The sequence below is a fragment of the Syngnathus floridae genome, chromosome 1 (assembly GCF_059516105.1).
Source record: "Syngnathus floridae isolate MCC-2025c chromosome 1, RoL_Sflo_1.0, whole genome shotgun sequence".
Classification (NCBI taxonomy): Eukaryota; Metazoa; Chordata; class Actinopteri; order Syngnathiformes; family Syngnathidae; genus Syngnathus; species Syngnathus floridae.
The window spans coordinates 4,072,722-4,089,133 of NC_142413.1; the positions used below are offsets into that span (position 1 = coordinate 4,072,722).

The 16,412-nt window shown below is 44.8% G+C and overlaps 1 protein-coding gene across 11 annotated transcripts in view; it reads right to left on the reverse strand.

Annotated features, from left to right (window-relative positions):
- The window catches only part of ppargc1a (peroxisome proliferator-activated receptor gamma, coactivator 1 alpha), a 146,521-nt gene that overhangs the window by 24,587 nt on the left and 105,522 nt on the right, over positions 1-16,412 (reverse strand). For 6 of the 11 annotated variants that reach the window (XM_088372472.1, XM_088372478.1, XM_088372466.1 and 3 more), the window contains one exon: positions 2,900-3,079. In XM_088372472.1, coding sequence (XP_088228598.1) covers positions 2,900-3,079 — 180 coding nt within the window. Of the gene's footprint in view, positions 1-2,899; positions 3,080-3,157; positions 3,224-4,798; positions 5,120-16,412 lie in introns of those variants that run through there. The other 5 variants (XM_088372490.1, XM_088372485.1, XM_088372513.1 and 2 more) reach the window with 4 other exon arrangements.

Below are 16,412 nucleotides of genomic sequence, written 5' to 3' on the forward strand. Positions count from 1 at the left end.
CTGTAAGCAAAGCTAAACTAAGTTTAAAAAATTCATTTATTTCTGTTTCAGTTTAGCTATTTAATAGTTTAATAGTAAAGTTGGATGTTCGCCGTTTAATTGCCACTCAAAGCCAGATGTCTGTGAAAAGTGTCATCGATCAGCCAAGCACTTAATCGTGGCGTTAAACGCGCTAGCCATGTCATTTTTAGGTTAGCTTACCATTTAGCATGGCTTCTCTGTCTTTTCTAGTCATTCTTTCGTTAATGTCATCCGAAATGTAACTTACTGACCGCCATGCAGGCGACAGTTACTGACTTAGGAGGGACTCCGCAACATGTTTACGTTAGAAGCTAGCCGAAGCTGTTGCTAGCTAGCTAGCTGCTTCTGCGTTAAGTAGCAAAGAAGCTTTTTTACAACCACTTCGCTGGCTCATCTTTTTCTACTTTTTTTGTGGGTTCTCTTTGTTTTGGCTATTTAATAAGTATTAATGATGTGCAAATTATCCATTTTGGCTGATGCGAAACGACTTATTTCGAGCCTGTCTTTGCCCTCGGGCCGCTCTGCCACCTCCCGTTGACCGCCGGCCATGTAATCCTAGCAGGGTTCTGACTCGTTGGGTCAACACTTCCATGCTGTTATCTTTGGCAGTACATCAGGAAATTATTCAAGCTAGCGCCCCCTTAATAACTGCGGCCTGAAATAGAGCGGCCACGTTGAGAGTTTTCAAGAGGTGTCGACTACGAGCAAAGAAAGTTTCGCTAGTGTGTGTGCGGCTGAGCGGACATGGCCTATCATACCGCACGGGAACGGTCAGTAAAAGGCCAGCCAGGGGACATCTCGTGATCCCAGCCAGCCACATGTTGCTACATAAAAGATGCGTCCTATCCCAAACAAAACCAGTCTGCCGCTAAAATAACCCTGCAACAAGAAAATGACCTCATTTTGATGTTTTGTCAAGCAACCCGTGACATCATTAAAATGCCTTCAAAAGTGGCAGCCATGTTGGTCAGGCCGAGACTGAAAGTGGCTCCAAGATGACAATCAGGATTTTCTTATGCTGATGCTCCAGGAGGCTAATTAGGAAATACATCAGCAGCGCGCCCGCCATCACCCAAAGCCCGAGTACTCTCCCTCCCCCCCCGGCGGCGCTCTAATCCTTGCCAAGAGGCAAACTTTCCCCTGTCAGATTAAAAGGGATTAGCCGGGTCGTGCTACATGAGGAACTGGCCACTTCTAATGGTGATTTGAAACTTTCCAAAGATGGAGCGAGGGGGGGGTTATAAACTGTACCCCCTCTCACCCCCTACCCCTTGCTTCTTCGCGGCTTCGAGATTTGCCGAGCTTTCACTCAGCGCGACACAATAGCTGGCGGCGTGCATCGGCACGAGTGGGTAATATTCATGCCTGACACGTGCGCTGGGGGGGGGGGACACGTGAGCAGGCCACATGTCGGACCACCGCAAAGCGGGGTATCGTGAAAGCCCATTTCGGACCAATCATAGCGCATTATATTCATTTACCCAGCACGACTAATTATTGGACTCCCAGGTGGGAGGAAAAAGAGCAAATAGAAGAGATATTGAAGACTGTGACAAACCACTGGAAAGTCAAGATTCAGTAAGGGATGTTTTTTTTTTTAAATGAAACACAATCATCAGGAAGGGCTAAATGGGAAAGACTTTCCAAGAGCTAAAAAAAAAAAAAGGTTTGACTGCTTGACATGGAAGTTATAAAATAAACGCTGAAAGAGTAAAGTGGATATTAGCTTCAATAAGATTAATTTTTTCTTGGATATTGTCAAGAAAATTCAAAATTCTACGGCTCACAAAAAAAAGAAAAACAACGTAACTTTTTGTCGATATTCTGTTTTGCGGATTTACAAAGGAATATCAAATGTTGAAAGTGCTGGCATAACTTTGCTGTATTGTTGTCCACGCAACGCAGAGCTCCCCCTACTGGCCAGGAGTTGAATCAATTCCGACAATTTATTGAATGAATATTGAATTACATCAATATTTTTAGCCACCTGTGTAAAAGTGCTAAAAAACAAATTTCTTTCAAAGACCCACAAACTTTAAAATGGCACCACCTGACACTTCCCAACATATAAATTGTATTATTATACAAATCCAACTTTAAAAGCTGATCATTTTGACCCGCAACATGACAGCAGAGTTAAAGGCTATTTCTAGAAACTGGACTTGCATTGTTCTGTGCATTACACTGACACTTGTCGGTATTTTTAACCGTATCGCTCGGCTTGACGGCAGACAGCCACGCCAGCTACCACTTAGACTCCATTTGTGTGCGTGAGTGTGTGTCCTCAGAGGCGAGGCGCACACACACAAACAGTTTCTAGCGGTAGTCAACGAGGTTAAAGATGGAAAGAATTTCGCCTGTTATCAAGAGCAGCGAGCACACGTACGGCAGCAGAAAAACGTGAGCGCGTGACACGACGCCGCTTTCGCCCCCAAGAGGCCAAACCGCCGCGTCCAATCCCGGCCTGTCTATCTACGGCGGCGATAAGGGCCCCTAATGAAGACTGCGAGACTGACGGTTTTATAGGCCGGACTGGATCATCGACCTTGTTGGCAGTCTCACGGGGTGACGAGAAAAAAAAAAGGAACACCGCGAGGGTGATAGGGGGAAGATTAAAGTTTTACAAGGCTTTTGAGAAGCCTTTCTTTACGACGTGTCCAGAGTTTACTTTCAGATGTGAGCCGCATTAGTAAGTTGAAACTGAAATAAACACTTTTGATAAGGAGGCCCACCACTGTCAGGCCCCAAATAAGGGGACAAAGGTCCCGCCGGGGCTTATCAAGCTTCACGTTATCTCCCCTGCATGCCTGCACTGTTTTTTTTTTTCAGCACCCGACATCATTCTCACAAAAAAAATAAAGATGCAGCCGTGACCTACCTCGAAAAGATTGGACGCCTCGTTGCCATACTGCGCAGAAATGATCTCCGATTGGTCGCTGTACCACTTGAGGCCGCCCAGGAAGCCGTCGGCGTCGAGGTCGCTGACGTCCAGCTCCGAGAGGTCGAGTTCGGGGAGATCGGGACAGAGGGGCTGGTCTTCGCCAACCAAGGCAGCGCACTGTAGGAGGAGGGGGGGAGGACACAGTCAGTACAAGCGGCATAGAGCTGACGGGCGCGTCGTTCGATTCCCCCCGACCTGCAAAGCGCCGTCGCCCTGCATGCGATTGGCGCGCACGCCCGCTGACATTTTATGTAATCTCCACGACTTGTCGTGTACTTTACGGAGCAGCTGCCTGTACCACCCAACTGTAACAGGACAGAAGGGGGACTGGTGGGGGGGGCAGTGGGGGGAAGGGGTCGAACGAGGATCTGGGTGTTGTGAAAACAAACAGAGAGAGAGAGTGAACGAAAGAGAAGCAAGAGCCTGATGGAAAGGGGTTGGGCTAATTTGCATGTCTCAGCTGATTTTTATTTTTTTTTGCAGGGTCATTGTGAATGCAACTGGAAGAGGGTTGCTGAGATGCGCCCGCCAAGGATGGACAATTGCTGGCTTTTTTTTTTTTTTTGCATCAACAAACAAATTTGATTGCAAAATACCCGTGCAAACTTCCAAGTCACGCAACAACCCTCCTCGTCTAACGGCACCTGGCCGCACATGTCAGAAAGGTGGATATCCCCCGAGGGGGGTGTTTCGGCCCCGCCTGAACAAAAGGGACGTGAGGTTGGGCTCAGGTCAAAAAAGACGTGTCGTCTCTTGTGCCGAGGAGGCAAAGCGAGGAGCGCCCAGACACCGGTGTCACCGTTCATCCCCCCCCCCCCCCACACGAATACACAATGACTTCAAGACTTGTGATGAGACAGCTGGGTTGTGTTGCACACGCAAGTGTATGGGGGGGGGGGGGGGGGGGGGGGGGGGCTGTGAGATGATCCAGCCTGACAAGGCACGGCAGCCAAAGACTGCAAACGTTCTGCAAAGCAGAGGTTGCGCTTATAGGCTGCCCAATTATCTTATGGACTTGCCGCTCGGGTGCAAAGTGATGGACTCGCGCCTACACAGACAAGACAAACGGTGATTTACGCACATAGAAGACGAGCGAGCAGGGAGCATTGAGAAGAAGCTCCTGCAGCCCGCAGCCTTATTCCTTCCGCTGCAAATATTTATAGCGTGTGCGCATATTTTGGACACAATCTGAAGCACTGCGGAGAAATTTCCACAAGCAGGGGGAAATAATCCGCACCTCCGGGAAGAGCATCACTGCGCAGCACGGCGCAGATTAAAAGGGCTGGCAGGTGCGAAGACGACAAAAAGTCGAATGGTGTGCTAATGTGCTCATGTGGCTGATTAAAGATCGAATGCCAAACAGTCGTCCCCCTTTTCAAGTGCGCAACCTTTGCTCCCCTTGCAAACGCGCGCGGACGCTGGCCACCAAGGGACTCCGTGCGTAAAACGACACGCACGCGCGCGCGCACACACGACCTCACACGCACACACACACATTGTGACGCCGAGAAACCCTCTCCGGTACATGAACGCACCACGGGAGCGATACATCCGATAAAAAGAGTTAAAGGATCCTTTTTTTTTTTTTTTTTTTTTTGCAAAAACTACACCAGGAATTGCGATGGAGGGGAAAACATTCCGCTTGTTTAACAGTTGCCAAATAGTCCCGCGTTGTGCATCCTCAACTGGCTCCACATTACGCGTTACGCATCGGGAAGAGAGGACTCCGCAGCCACTAAAAAGCTCCGTCGCTCCAGGAAATAATATCAAAGCAGTCCATAAGGATAGAACGATTCATTTGGTTTTTCGATTTGTTTCTTTTTTGCATGAGCTCACCTCTAATTCTCTCCACACCGAGTCCTGGTTACACCTGTCCCACGCCATCCAGCCACTGAATGACGGCTCCGTGGAAAAAAATAAAAATAAACAAACCCCAAATGTAATCGTCAAAAAGCGTCGGTAAAGGGGCTGAAAAGAAAAAAAAAGGGAAAACAAATCAAGTAAAAAAGAAATCCACGCACGCTTCCCACTCGCTTGCACACAGGCAACTGCCGCCCCTCGCCGAGAATGAACCGAGGGCACCTGTCTTACAACTGCTTTCCATCACATGACAAAGCTATTAAAAGTAGGCAGGGAGTGACTCCGCGTCCACGCTACTCGCCAGTGACGCGCGCGGCGGGGGCGTGGTCTGCCTGCAGCTTCTTTGCTTCAACGTATTACATGTTCACTTTGAACATTTTCAAGCATTCCTATTGGCTCGCTCAACAAATCGAGCCGAACGCGTAAGTCTGCTCGCAAAAAGCAAGTCAATTAAGTGGAACTGCACAGCGCAAAAGGAAAGTGTATTAGAAAATGAATATTTACTAACAAAACTAAAAAAAGATGGTTCACGGCGTACATTGTGAGCATTTGCTGTAAAAATTCAACAGAGATGTATTTTTTAATTAGTGCTCTGCATCAGAGAGCAAAATATATATTACATCACTTTCACACGAAATCTTGATTTATTTATTTTATTTTTATTTTTTTGCCCATACGTGACATCTCATGCAAATGTTGAATAATTGTGTCTAATCTGGTTAGGTAACAATGAAACAAGCCAAACTTTCAGTGTTATGGCCAAAATGTCAGGAAGTCAAAGAAATTGTTTTACTATAATCCCGCGAGTTAAATCCAGAAAAAATGTTGCACATATTGTTTCACTACCTTTGACGTAAAGTCACACATGTGCATATTGTTTCAATACCTTTGACGTAAACCCACATGCACAAATTGTTTCAATACTTTTGACGTAAACACACACATACACACACACATACATATATATATATACACACACACACACTCGCACGCATGCACACACACATGCACACAAACTGGATACATTGTTTTGTGTTCAAAATGATTTTTTCAGCAGCCTTTGTGCAACATTGAACTGAAAATTTGTTCGAGCCCATCATTAAATCGTTTTTGGTTAGCTAACATACAATCTACAAATGTAAAAACGAACAGAATTTCTGTCCACCGTTTCTTAATTTTCATCATTTCATCATTTTTCTTACATAAAACATTCCTTAAACATAGGCTGTGTTCGTTCGTCACTGACGGAATGAAAACATTTGTTGACGTTAGCTGGCAAAAAAGAAAAAGTATCCACTTCCAAAATAAAAACTAGCTAACAAAGCCCACCTAGTCTCTCGAATTCGAAACGGTAGTCCTCACACCTCCCCACAAGTAAAAGGATAAAACATTTGTCTGAAATTAGAGTTTTGGATTTCCTGCCGGATCAGATTCCTCGTAGACTGACTTGATATGCGCCTGCTTTGTAATGCAACGTTTCTTGGGCCATTCGAAGGCAGTAAAAGGACAGCTGGCAGTATCAAGTGTGTATACAGTGTCAACACAACGTGTATAGGCAACATGAGCTGACTTAAATCAAAACAAGAGCCTTGTGGATACATTCAACAAAGAGGCTTTTTACACCAAAACGTGCATTTCTTTACTCTAATCCAACCAGTTAGTTAGCTATGTGTCAAACTCGCCCCTATTTCCACGTTAATAAGCTTATTAAGGAACGATTATGTGGTCATTTGATCTTCCAATAACGTTTCTTGGCTGTAGTAAACAAGGATCATCGACTTAAGTGAGCTAAATTACCGGTGGACTAGCCTGGAACATTTCTTGTATTAGCATTAGCATCGCTGGTGTTACTGACCATAACGGAAAATTTCTGGTGTATTCCACAGGCGGGTTTCGGCAAACTTTTGGACAAACTACTTTTTAAAATCATTAGCTTGAACGACGAATACAATGTGCCTGCAACATTGACTATTATGTGTGTGTACGTGTAGCTTTAAATCGCTACATCTGCTTCCCCCTTGCACAGTGGGCAAAGACGCCACCTAAGAGCCACGCCACCGCCCGATCGGAGCAGGTGGCGTGTTCAGTGACCACACAGAGCCCAGATGGACCAATACCACATGGGCCACTATAGGAGAGAGCAACGGGGACTGAACTGTCCTCCTTTGCTAATGAAAATGAACAGTTCAAAACAACATTCTGGGCCCTAGAACGACACCATATGTACGAACGGGGGATGTTGTCTTTCTGTCTGTGAGTCACTCTCAAAAGGCTCATCTGATCCGACTCGTTATGTCCATTAAGACTAAAAACAGCTCTGATGGGATGTTTGCCAATCTTATCAGGTTCATGTGAGCTGTCACTACGAGCTAGATTTTCACAAGGATGATGGACATGATTTCCGAAACAAAAATACATAACCTTGTTTTATCTAGCTACGGACGCCCTAAACCCAAACCCTATCGAGTAAATCGGGGCATGTTCCTATCATGTATATTGACATCACCATTCCCAAAATGGCCGCGGCATGTAGCCACTCTTCTGAACACTATGTATATCTGGAATGGAAGACGGAGTGAGAAAAGTTGTCCACACCCAGCGCATGTGATGGACGCTCCCTCGAGGCGTTAAATGTTGCACATGGCGCCGGCGCACATTGACAAACACACTTCAAAAGGAGCCATTAAAAGTGAGCACTTTCATTGGCTTCACTATGAACCGACGCCTCATTGCTAAATGGCTCACAAGTCAGGACATAATATATCTTTGCGACCCTTCTCGTACCCATTTGCGCTGCTGGCAGTTCACAGAGAGCGAAAGGTCTTAATGATTAAACAATCTCTCTCAGGAGTCCACTGACAAGTAGAAGTGGCCCCAGCCAAAATGGGGCTAATCCACAGATAATTATCTTTGTTTGAATATTCAACATGGGCTGGTTGGCAGCGCGAGCGGCTCTTCTTTGCATTTCTCACCTCAGAGAGATCTACAGACGTCAATTGTCTGCTGGCTGATGGGTTAACGTTACAAAACGGAGTCATTACCACTATAGGACGGACTTGGTACGCCGCAGTTAGGCAGGAGGCGTCAGTCAAGCATCGCAGTGATTTCGGTCCGTAGATTTACGGATCACGGTCACCCCAGGAGACCCACTACTACAAGGAGACTACAGATTGCAGTCAGTACAAAACAGTTATCTAAAGAGACTTTGGACTACAGTCGCCAATGAGGAGTACTGTCCTATCCTTGCGAACGAAATGTTGCATCTCAAGGGGTCATCCCAAGTAATAAAGAATTTTCAAACAAACTACAGCGTGTCGTTGTCTGGAAGACTTTGGACAATGATAATCAAAGGAGAGTACTGACTATGATAGTCAAGGAGACTACGGACTAAGGTTAAGCCAGGATACTACAGTCGTTTCAGGATCATGGCGACTACGGTCGTCACTAGGGTTTTGTTGGAAGACTTCGGTATTGTAAACCAATGATAGACTGATCAAGGTGGTCTTGGAAGACTCCGGACTATTTATTTAAAGGATAGTACTGACAAAGGTGGTCTTGGGAAACTATAGACTGCAGACACTTGAGGGGACTCAAAACTCATCAAAAGCAAGTACTAATGAACGAACGAACGAACTGACCGAACGAACTGACTGACCGACTAGCTAGCTAGCTAGCTAACTAACTAAAGAACTGACTAACTAGCTAGCTAACTAACTAAAGATAATATGGCGGACAGGTATCAGAGAGTGGAGACTCTGGGTCATCTCAGAATCCCGCAGCCTATGTTTCTTTTTTCACAACGTGAACATAAGGGGTGACAAGTTTAACACATTTTATGAAGTACATTTACAAAAGGAGGTTTTGGTAGCGGTTCAAGTGCACAAATCTTTTCAATCGATGAACTCCGCTGTGTCATTTAGCCCCTCTCAGGATGGCTGCGGCGGTGGCGGCTACTTTCCCCGCAGAGACCGCGGCCCACATTATTGAGGCAAATGGGCCAGTTAGGCGTGGAACTGAAAATAGCATCTGTCCCACACGGGGAGTCCTGGAGGGAGAGGGGCAACGGAGGACAAGGCTTTCCGCCATAGCATAGATGAATAATATCAGTCACCTCCACTTCTGTGTTGTTGCGATGCTATTGAACTTGTTTTAAGTCATAAAGTCATGCAAGATGCATGCGGAGAGTGAGTGGCACGAAGTCTGCGCTAAACTGGCGCTCGGGGGGCTGGGAATCGTGCGCCACTTTGCTTGGATATAGCACTCGGAAGGAATATTAAAATTTATGGAATGAGTGGCTGTGCAGATAAACAAGACTTGTGCTTAAAAGGAGACAAATTCTGAGACACAACAAGTCTAAAAAAAAAACTCTGCCAGCTCAATTTTTAACACTGAGTAGCTATAGCTTGAGCGAGTGATGACGATTCCAACAAAATGTATTCTGGAATGTGAAAAATTCATTGCCATCTCATTGCTCGCTTCAGGCAAATGTGTTTTTTTTCAGCAAAAGAAAAAAAAAAAAGTCCCCCGTGAATCACAAGGAGCCCCAAAGCACAACAGATGTTGCTTGATTTCCAGAATTAATGGCGAGAGGCGGGGCCGGATACCTTGACGGAGCAGCGCTCGCGATGCTCAGCACTTTGAAAGAGCGCCAGGGAGGAATTAGGTCAACCGGAGTGCAGCTTGCGCCCTGTGGAACGCCGTGTTCAAAAAACATCAGCGGGAGGCAAACGAAATGGCAGGTAGAAATGTTCCCGAAAAGTCACACCCATGTGTCTGGCCTCGTTTTGATGAGACGCCTGTACGGTATATTCACCAGGCTGGAAACATCTTTAAGGCACAATACAACTGATTGTTTTCTCACCTTTTTTTTTTTTTTCCCCCCAGCCCCTCAGATGCTGCATTTTTACACCTTCTAGAAAAGGAGCAGTGACTGTCAATAGACGCGAAGAGACAAAAGGCTAGCGGATGGATAGAGGGAAGAATGTGACAGGTGGGAACAAAAGCCAAAGAGAGTAAGCCGCAAAAGACGGGAGCTTCAATTAGAGGGAGAAAAGATGGGAGGCAAAAGATGTCATATACCGCACCGATCACTCTCTCAGGGGTAATCAAATGGTTGGCGCCAAGCAGGTATGATCACCAAGATCTTAAAAGCAAGGAACATGTGGCGAACAAGGACTCCCGGTTGGCTTTCCTTTTGTCTTCATTTGGGCCAATTAAAAAAAAAAAGATTCACCGTCTGGTCAGTTTGTATTTGACGAACTTTGAGGTAGAGATGTCTGAAGGATTGCAGGGATCCAAAACGACCCGATCTATATCTCACACTTTCTGATGGAGGTTGTTCTCATAGGAGAGAGTTCAGATTGTGGTCACTATCAAGGCTACAAATTGACGACTGACAGGCTGAAACGATTCATCGAGTCATTCAAATGTATTCAGGTATTTTATGTTTGGACTTTTAATGCTCATTTAAAGAGCTTTTACAATGCAGTAAAAAATACAAGAGTACAAAATCTTCCGTCATGTCTTAATTTTCCAAAATAAAATAGAAAAATCGGCAAAAGTAGGATTTATCCGATTAATCGATTAATTGATGTAAACAATTTTTAGATTACTCGAATAAAAAAAAGAATCGATAGCTATATATGGACTATTGTTGGCAAAGACGACAGCGGCAGAATTTTGGGAAGTTGAATGAATAAAGAAATGCAGCATCAGCATGAACTCAGTGCCCCTTTGGGAGTGCCGCGCTTTGGGAAAGGAAATTCTGACCGCTCCTTCTTTAGCGATACGTTACGACTTGTAACCGGACGCGGCACGATTATTCTCGATGTATGCGTAAAAAAAAAAAATCCAGATTTTCATGATCTCCACACAGCTTGGCAGCCTTCCATAAACGTGCGGGCTGGTGTAAGCATATTGCGGATTGTGCTGAGAAAGAGCAACCAGCTTGTTTTTCGAAAAACAAACGCTGCTTTTCCCATACGACAAAACCGTCATATGGAAAATATTTTTTTTTTCCACAATTACGACCATTCCCAGCTGCGGGTTTTTCGCCATCCCGTGTCCGCCGGAAATACCGTCACCACCACCACGATAAATTGATTATCACCACTAGCATTGGGCACTTTGGTCCAGATGATGCGTGTAATTAAGGAGTAATTAGCATGTCATCTACATGAGAAAATATGACACGCAAGATTCGGGCAGCCGAAACCTGAACGCCACGTCCTCAGAGATAACTTTCCTTTCGCTGACACGTTAGCTTCTTTAACGTCTTTAGTCAAACTGCCTCACTTATTTATTTCCATGCTAACGTACTTAAACACTCATTTACAAACTCGTTGGTGTATTTACATGCTAACCCACTTACAGGTGCTTCTGTTCTATTTCATTTGGACACACACAAAGTCGTCGCTTAATTGAGAGGCAACTTTTTCCTTCTGCTTGGCTTTTTTTTTGCAGCTCTCTCCTCACAATGGGAGATGGCCGAGATGCCCTTTCATGTTGCGGGTCATCCTCGGCTGCAACAATAGGTCTGAACCTTATCGCTGCTTGTAAAGCTTCGGGAGAAGTCAGAGCCTCGCTTTTGCCGCTCTTGTGGGAGATGTCAAGATGAATACAACCAAAGGGAGCTTCTCTGCCCTTGCACCTTGTACTGTATTCCCTCTCGTCGTCTGAGACGAGCTTCCCGATGATGTTCCGCCTCATTATTTCGCATTTACCTCCAAGAATCCCTCGCCGATTTCCGTATTCCCCGCGCTGTCCTATTAATCCGAACGCTGTCGAGATTATTAAAAGGTGCACGATGGCGTTTTGAAATCTCATGTTTTCCCAACACATTAATTTTAGTTAGCAAAGTCAATATCGATTAGGGGGAAAATCTTTACGAATCAATTCTCATCCATGGCACAAGGTTGGAAAAGTACCTGGAATCTTCCACGGAATTCCAAAGGAGGTTCATATTATGACCTCTTTTTATCACTGGTTGAATATGTGTTTATTTAAACTGTCATGACACGTATTTAACCTGACAATTGCTTTATGGTGTCCTAGTCAAACATTTTTTTATAGATCCTTGCGTCACCTCGGCCTTTCATGTGTTTGGCACGGCGTAAGGAGAACATTTATTGAACTACTGGTTGTAAAATACTCAGCTATGATTTACACATGATTAAATAGCAGGAAGTTTGATAAGGGGCGAAAAAAAGAACATACAATTCCAGTGAGGAAACTTTTAGGAAGGGATTTGTCAACAAGGCTCTGATACGTTGAATCATCTTCTATTCTGCATAATTAATGATGTGCATTTTTAATTACCCCCGTGTGGAGCTTTTGTTTATGGAGCCCCACTGATGGCCATATTAACAAAGTTAGCTTAATGATAGAGGTATTTTACCTAATAGCATTTTTATTACTCCCGCCAAGAACGGAGCAATTAATTAACAATGGGCAAATTAAGTTCCTCGCCTGTAATGGCGATACCTACACAGGACATCATTACAAATAGTCAGAATAATTCATAATGCCGCCATGTCGGGTGGCGCGACGGCGGGAGAAATTAATATTCCCAACAGACAACTGAGCTGAGATGAATTACGCATACAGGCTGTTAGCGGACATGTTGAACGTATTGCTTGCCGAAGCAAGATCATCTTTTTTGGGTGAGATTACTTACCGAGCAGACACTGACAGGAAGTGGAAACAAAAGAAGGAAGCGCCCAGTAGCGCCCTCTGGAGGGTTAAAAATATGAATTTAGTCATTTTGGTTTAAACAATTTGCCGAAATTTATTATATGAAGAAATGCTCCAGATCAAACCCAAACAGTTTCATAGAATTGTCCATAAATCGTCTTTAAAATTTCAACAATTAAGATCAAATAACAAATTCATGATTTTTTAGTGCAAAAAGGTGTAGAAATGATTTAAACCTGAAACCACACAAAAAAAAGGTGGAGATTCCGTCATGAGGGAGAGAATTGGACTGCCAACGACGTATATGAAAGCGCATAATCTTTTAAGCTTGCATTTGAAGCTAATCTTCCATTAAAGAATAGTACAGTCGCTATTGCTTTGTGGAGCGTAAACGCAAAGACAGCAGAACCGATGGGCACCGTTGGCCGTGACTTTCGATGGAGAAAGAAAAGGGCGAAAGGTTTTTTTTTTTTCTTATGCAGACTTCGAGCTTCAATTTCAAATGAAAACAGCGAGCAATAATATAATCTCCAAATGCACATCCGCGTAAATACACATGTAACAAAAAAGCAGGAGAGATTAAACGAATTGGATCCTGGCATAAATTTGGAAAAGATTGTTTGGGGTTATCGAGTGTGTTCTATTATATGCAAATGCAAATCAGGGTTGCACTCAAAAACTTGCTTGGCTTTGATAAGAGCTGAGTGTGAGCGGGTGTGAGATTGTGTGTGTGTGGTGACAACAGGTGCGCTCTTGTGCGTGGAAAAATACTCAAACTACCAGAGCGGCGTTTTCTCTACAATGTTCGCACCACTGGGCGTGTCCGTAAACGTGCTCGAGTATTTCCATCACTGAACCGCATAGGATAGATATGGGTCATGGTCACTGAATATTCCCATCTCTCTAGGAAAAAATAAAATGATGCTGGACAACAATCATCTGGAAATAAATGATATCCAGGATTTTTTTTTGAAAATCAGGCTAAAAAAAAAATTATACAAGGCCAAGTTAAGTGTATAGGAAGGTTGCCTTAGCATGGCAAGGAACTGTCAGATGCTCCAGGCAATCTGAGCAGCCATGAGACAACCACTGGGTGTCCCTGACAGAGAATCTCTTTGTGGACATTCTGGTTGTCGTTTGGATCAGTCCTGGAAGTTTTCTGACGCACTTTGTGGCACTGTTAACAAATGTAAACAGTAATCCCTCGTTTATCGCGGATAATTGGTTCCAAAAACCACCCGTGATAAGTGAAATCCACGAAGTACGGTCACCAACAAGAAGTACTGGGCAGGCTAACGAGTTAGCGGAAAGATGCTAATTTGCGGTCGTGCTAGCACGGATTTCTAAAGGAATGTAAACGAACATTTGAAGTAAAACTACATTGTCCTAAAGGTTAGACACATGTCAATATAGAAGTTTTATTTTGACTTTTAAATGTTTTTCAATTTGGGAGAAAAAAAATCCGCAATGTAGTGAAGCCGCGATAAAACGAAACGCAAAGTAGCGAGGGATCACTGTACTTGAAAAGAAGCTAACACAAAAAGTGACTGTTGCTCTCAGTTGCTATTATTAGAGTTGAACCTCTCTCTTTTGTTTTCACTGTTGACTTTTAATTTTTTAGGATTTCTCCCTGGGGAAGAGATCCCAAAAATCCGCATTAGGATAAGATCAACTGTGTCAGGTTAAATGAAAATGAAGCCCCGTGTAGTTACAATAACAACAACAGCGTGTTTAGCATAGCTTCCTTCCGTTAAATGCGAAGACATTGGATAACTGCATCTTTCATGACATCATTAGGCCCGCAGCGTGATATTCTTATCGTCGGTCAGGGGGACGGGGGTCAAGGAGAAGCGGTTGCAGCCACCGAAGCATGCTTTCAACTGTAACCCGAGTAGGTTACAACGTGGCCACATCACAAGCACACGGAGACCCCTTGTCGGACTTTGATGCCGGCGTGGACAGAATAGCTGGCGTCGTCGCCATCCCGTAGCAACCGGGGCTGAAAATAATCATTGTGTGAGGGAGGCACAGCTTTGGAAAGAGGAGAAGAGCATCTTGCATGTTGCCACGGTGACCTCAGATCACAAAGTCGTTTGGATTTAGCTTAAATTTAGTTAGCTGTTCGCATAAAATATGTTTTCAGCTTTTCTATTGGTCTTCTTCCAACTTGGCCAGCTGCAGAAAAGAATTCGTACTACAATTAGACATCGGGATTATTGAGGTCTGGAAGGATTTTGTCGAGGTATATATGAAGAAGAAGAAAAAAAACAAAAGAGCAAGCACTTGTTTTTCTCTGTTATGGGCTGCATGTCTTTGGGGAGTGCCAAGCTCAAACCGCTGTTTCACAGCCATTTTCCACACCGAGTTGGCCCACACTCGGCCGAGGCAATTTGGCTCTGGGGCCATCTATACACTGCCTTGTCTAGGAACGGATTTGGCGATTTTGATCTTTTTTTTTTTTTTGTACCTTCGCTCTTTGTCTGCATTGTGAAGGACTGAGAGAGAGAGACGACAAGCGAGAAAGGAAGAAGAAAACAAGTCTGACCGAAGCCCAGTCAATTATCTCCCAGGTGTTTGACTGAAGCGATTGTAAGCGATCGCGGCGGTTCCCACGAGTCCGCCGACTGAGACGAGCTAGAATTAGTCAGGAACAAAACCCAATTCAGCAGAAGTGAAGGAACAGCAGTTTTGAATAAAACCCGGCGGAGAATGCACAAGAAAAGACTCCGTGCGAAGATAAAGTTTTCCCTTCTCCGTTCCCTTGTCACACACATCCTATCACACGGCGGAGTCTTTTAAACAAACCCCGGTGCCGGGATTGCGTCTGTGGTGTTTCCAATACCGTATTGTGAGCGGGGTTAATTACTGGCACGGCGAGAAAATGACATTCTCAAAATAAAGTATTACGACAACGGCCCTTTGCGCGGGGAAGTTAAGATAGCTGGGAAACCGGATTTCTCGTTCCATATCAAGTAGCCTCGTTTCAAGTCTACTACAAAAGCCGCCATTCGGGCCTGCAAATTACCTTTTCCCAGGCCCCAACATCATTTCCGCCAAGATTAAGTCATAGAAAACGGCATTGTCATAACATGGCCACGTTTCCATTGATAGCGATGAATTTGCTTGTGTCTTTTTCGTGAGAAAACTCTGTCATGCTGAAGGGCAGCGTCTCTGTAGCGCCGTTGTGGGAATTGACATTTACAAATGGCGGCAGAAAGGGGGGGGGGGCTGGACTGAGTCAGCCAGCTCTGAAACCGGTCAAAACGGTGAAAACGGGCAAGGCCTTGGCAAGGAGTCTTGGCAAGGATAGAATCTTATTTCCTCCCGCCTTCCACATGAGATAGCGGCGTCAAGGGCGGTTCGTGGCGCTTTCGCTTCACCGCTCGCCTCGCACGTCAGCTCACACGGTTAATAGATATGAAGCCGCGGGAAAGTAGCTTTGCCCGCAGTCGCAGATCACACGCCGGGACGGTTAAGGCAGCTTTGGACTAGGGGTGAGCTTGTAAACACAAACGGTGATGTCCGGGCGGTACGGTTCAGGTATGATTTGGGGCAATGGATGTGGTTTTGTGTTCTCCGCCGTGTGAGTCCAATAAACTGTAAAGATGAGGAACGGGAATCTTTGCGATCCATTCCCTTTGTCGGCACAGAGGTGCAAAAAAGCAGTAAAGCGAAGATTCGTTTTGATGCCGATCTTGATACTTTATGACGAGCCGTAATCAGAAAAAAGAATTTCATCCTGTTATGGTGTTTCTCAACCAAAAATGATGTCATCACAATTAATCTCAATCCTGGAAAGATCATACTCAACAGTTACCCATCTGAACGATGTTCTTTTTAAAACCGTTGCTTCAGCTTCATCTGACGAGACTGAGAGAAGGAAATTTTTTCTTTGAGC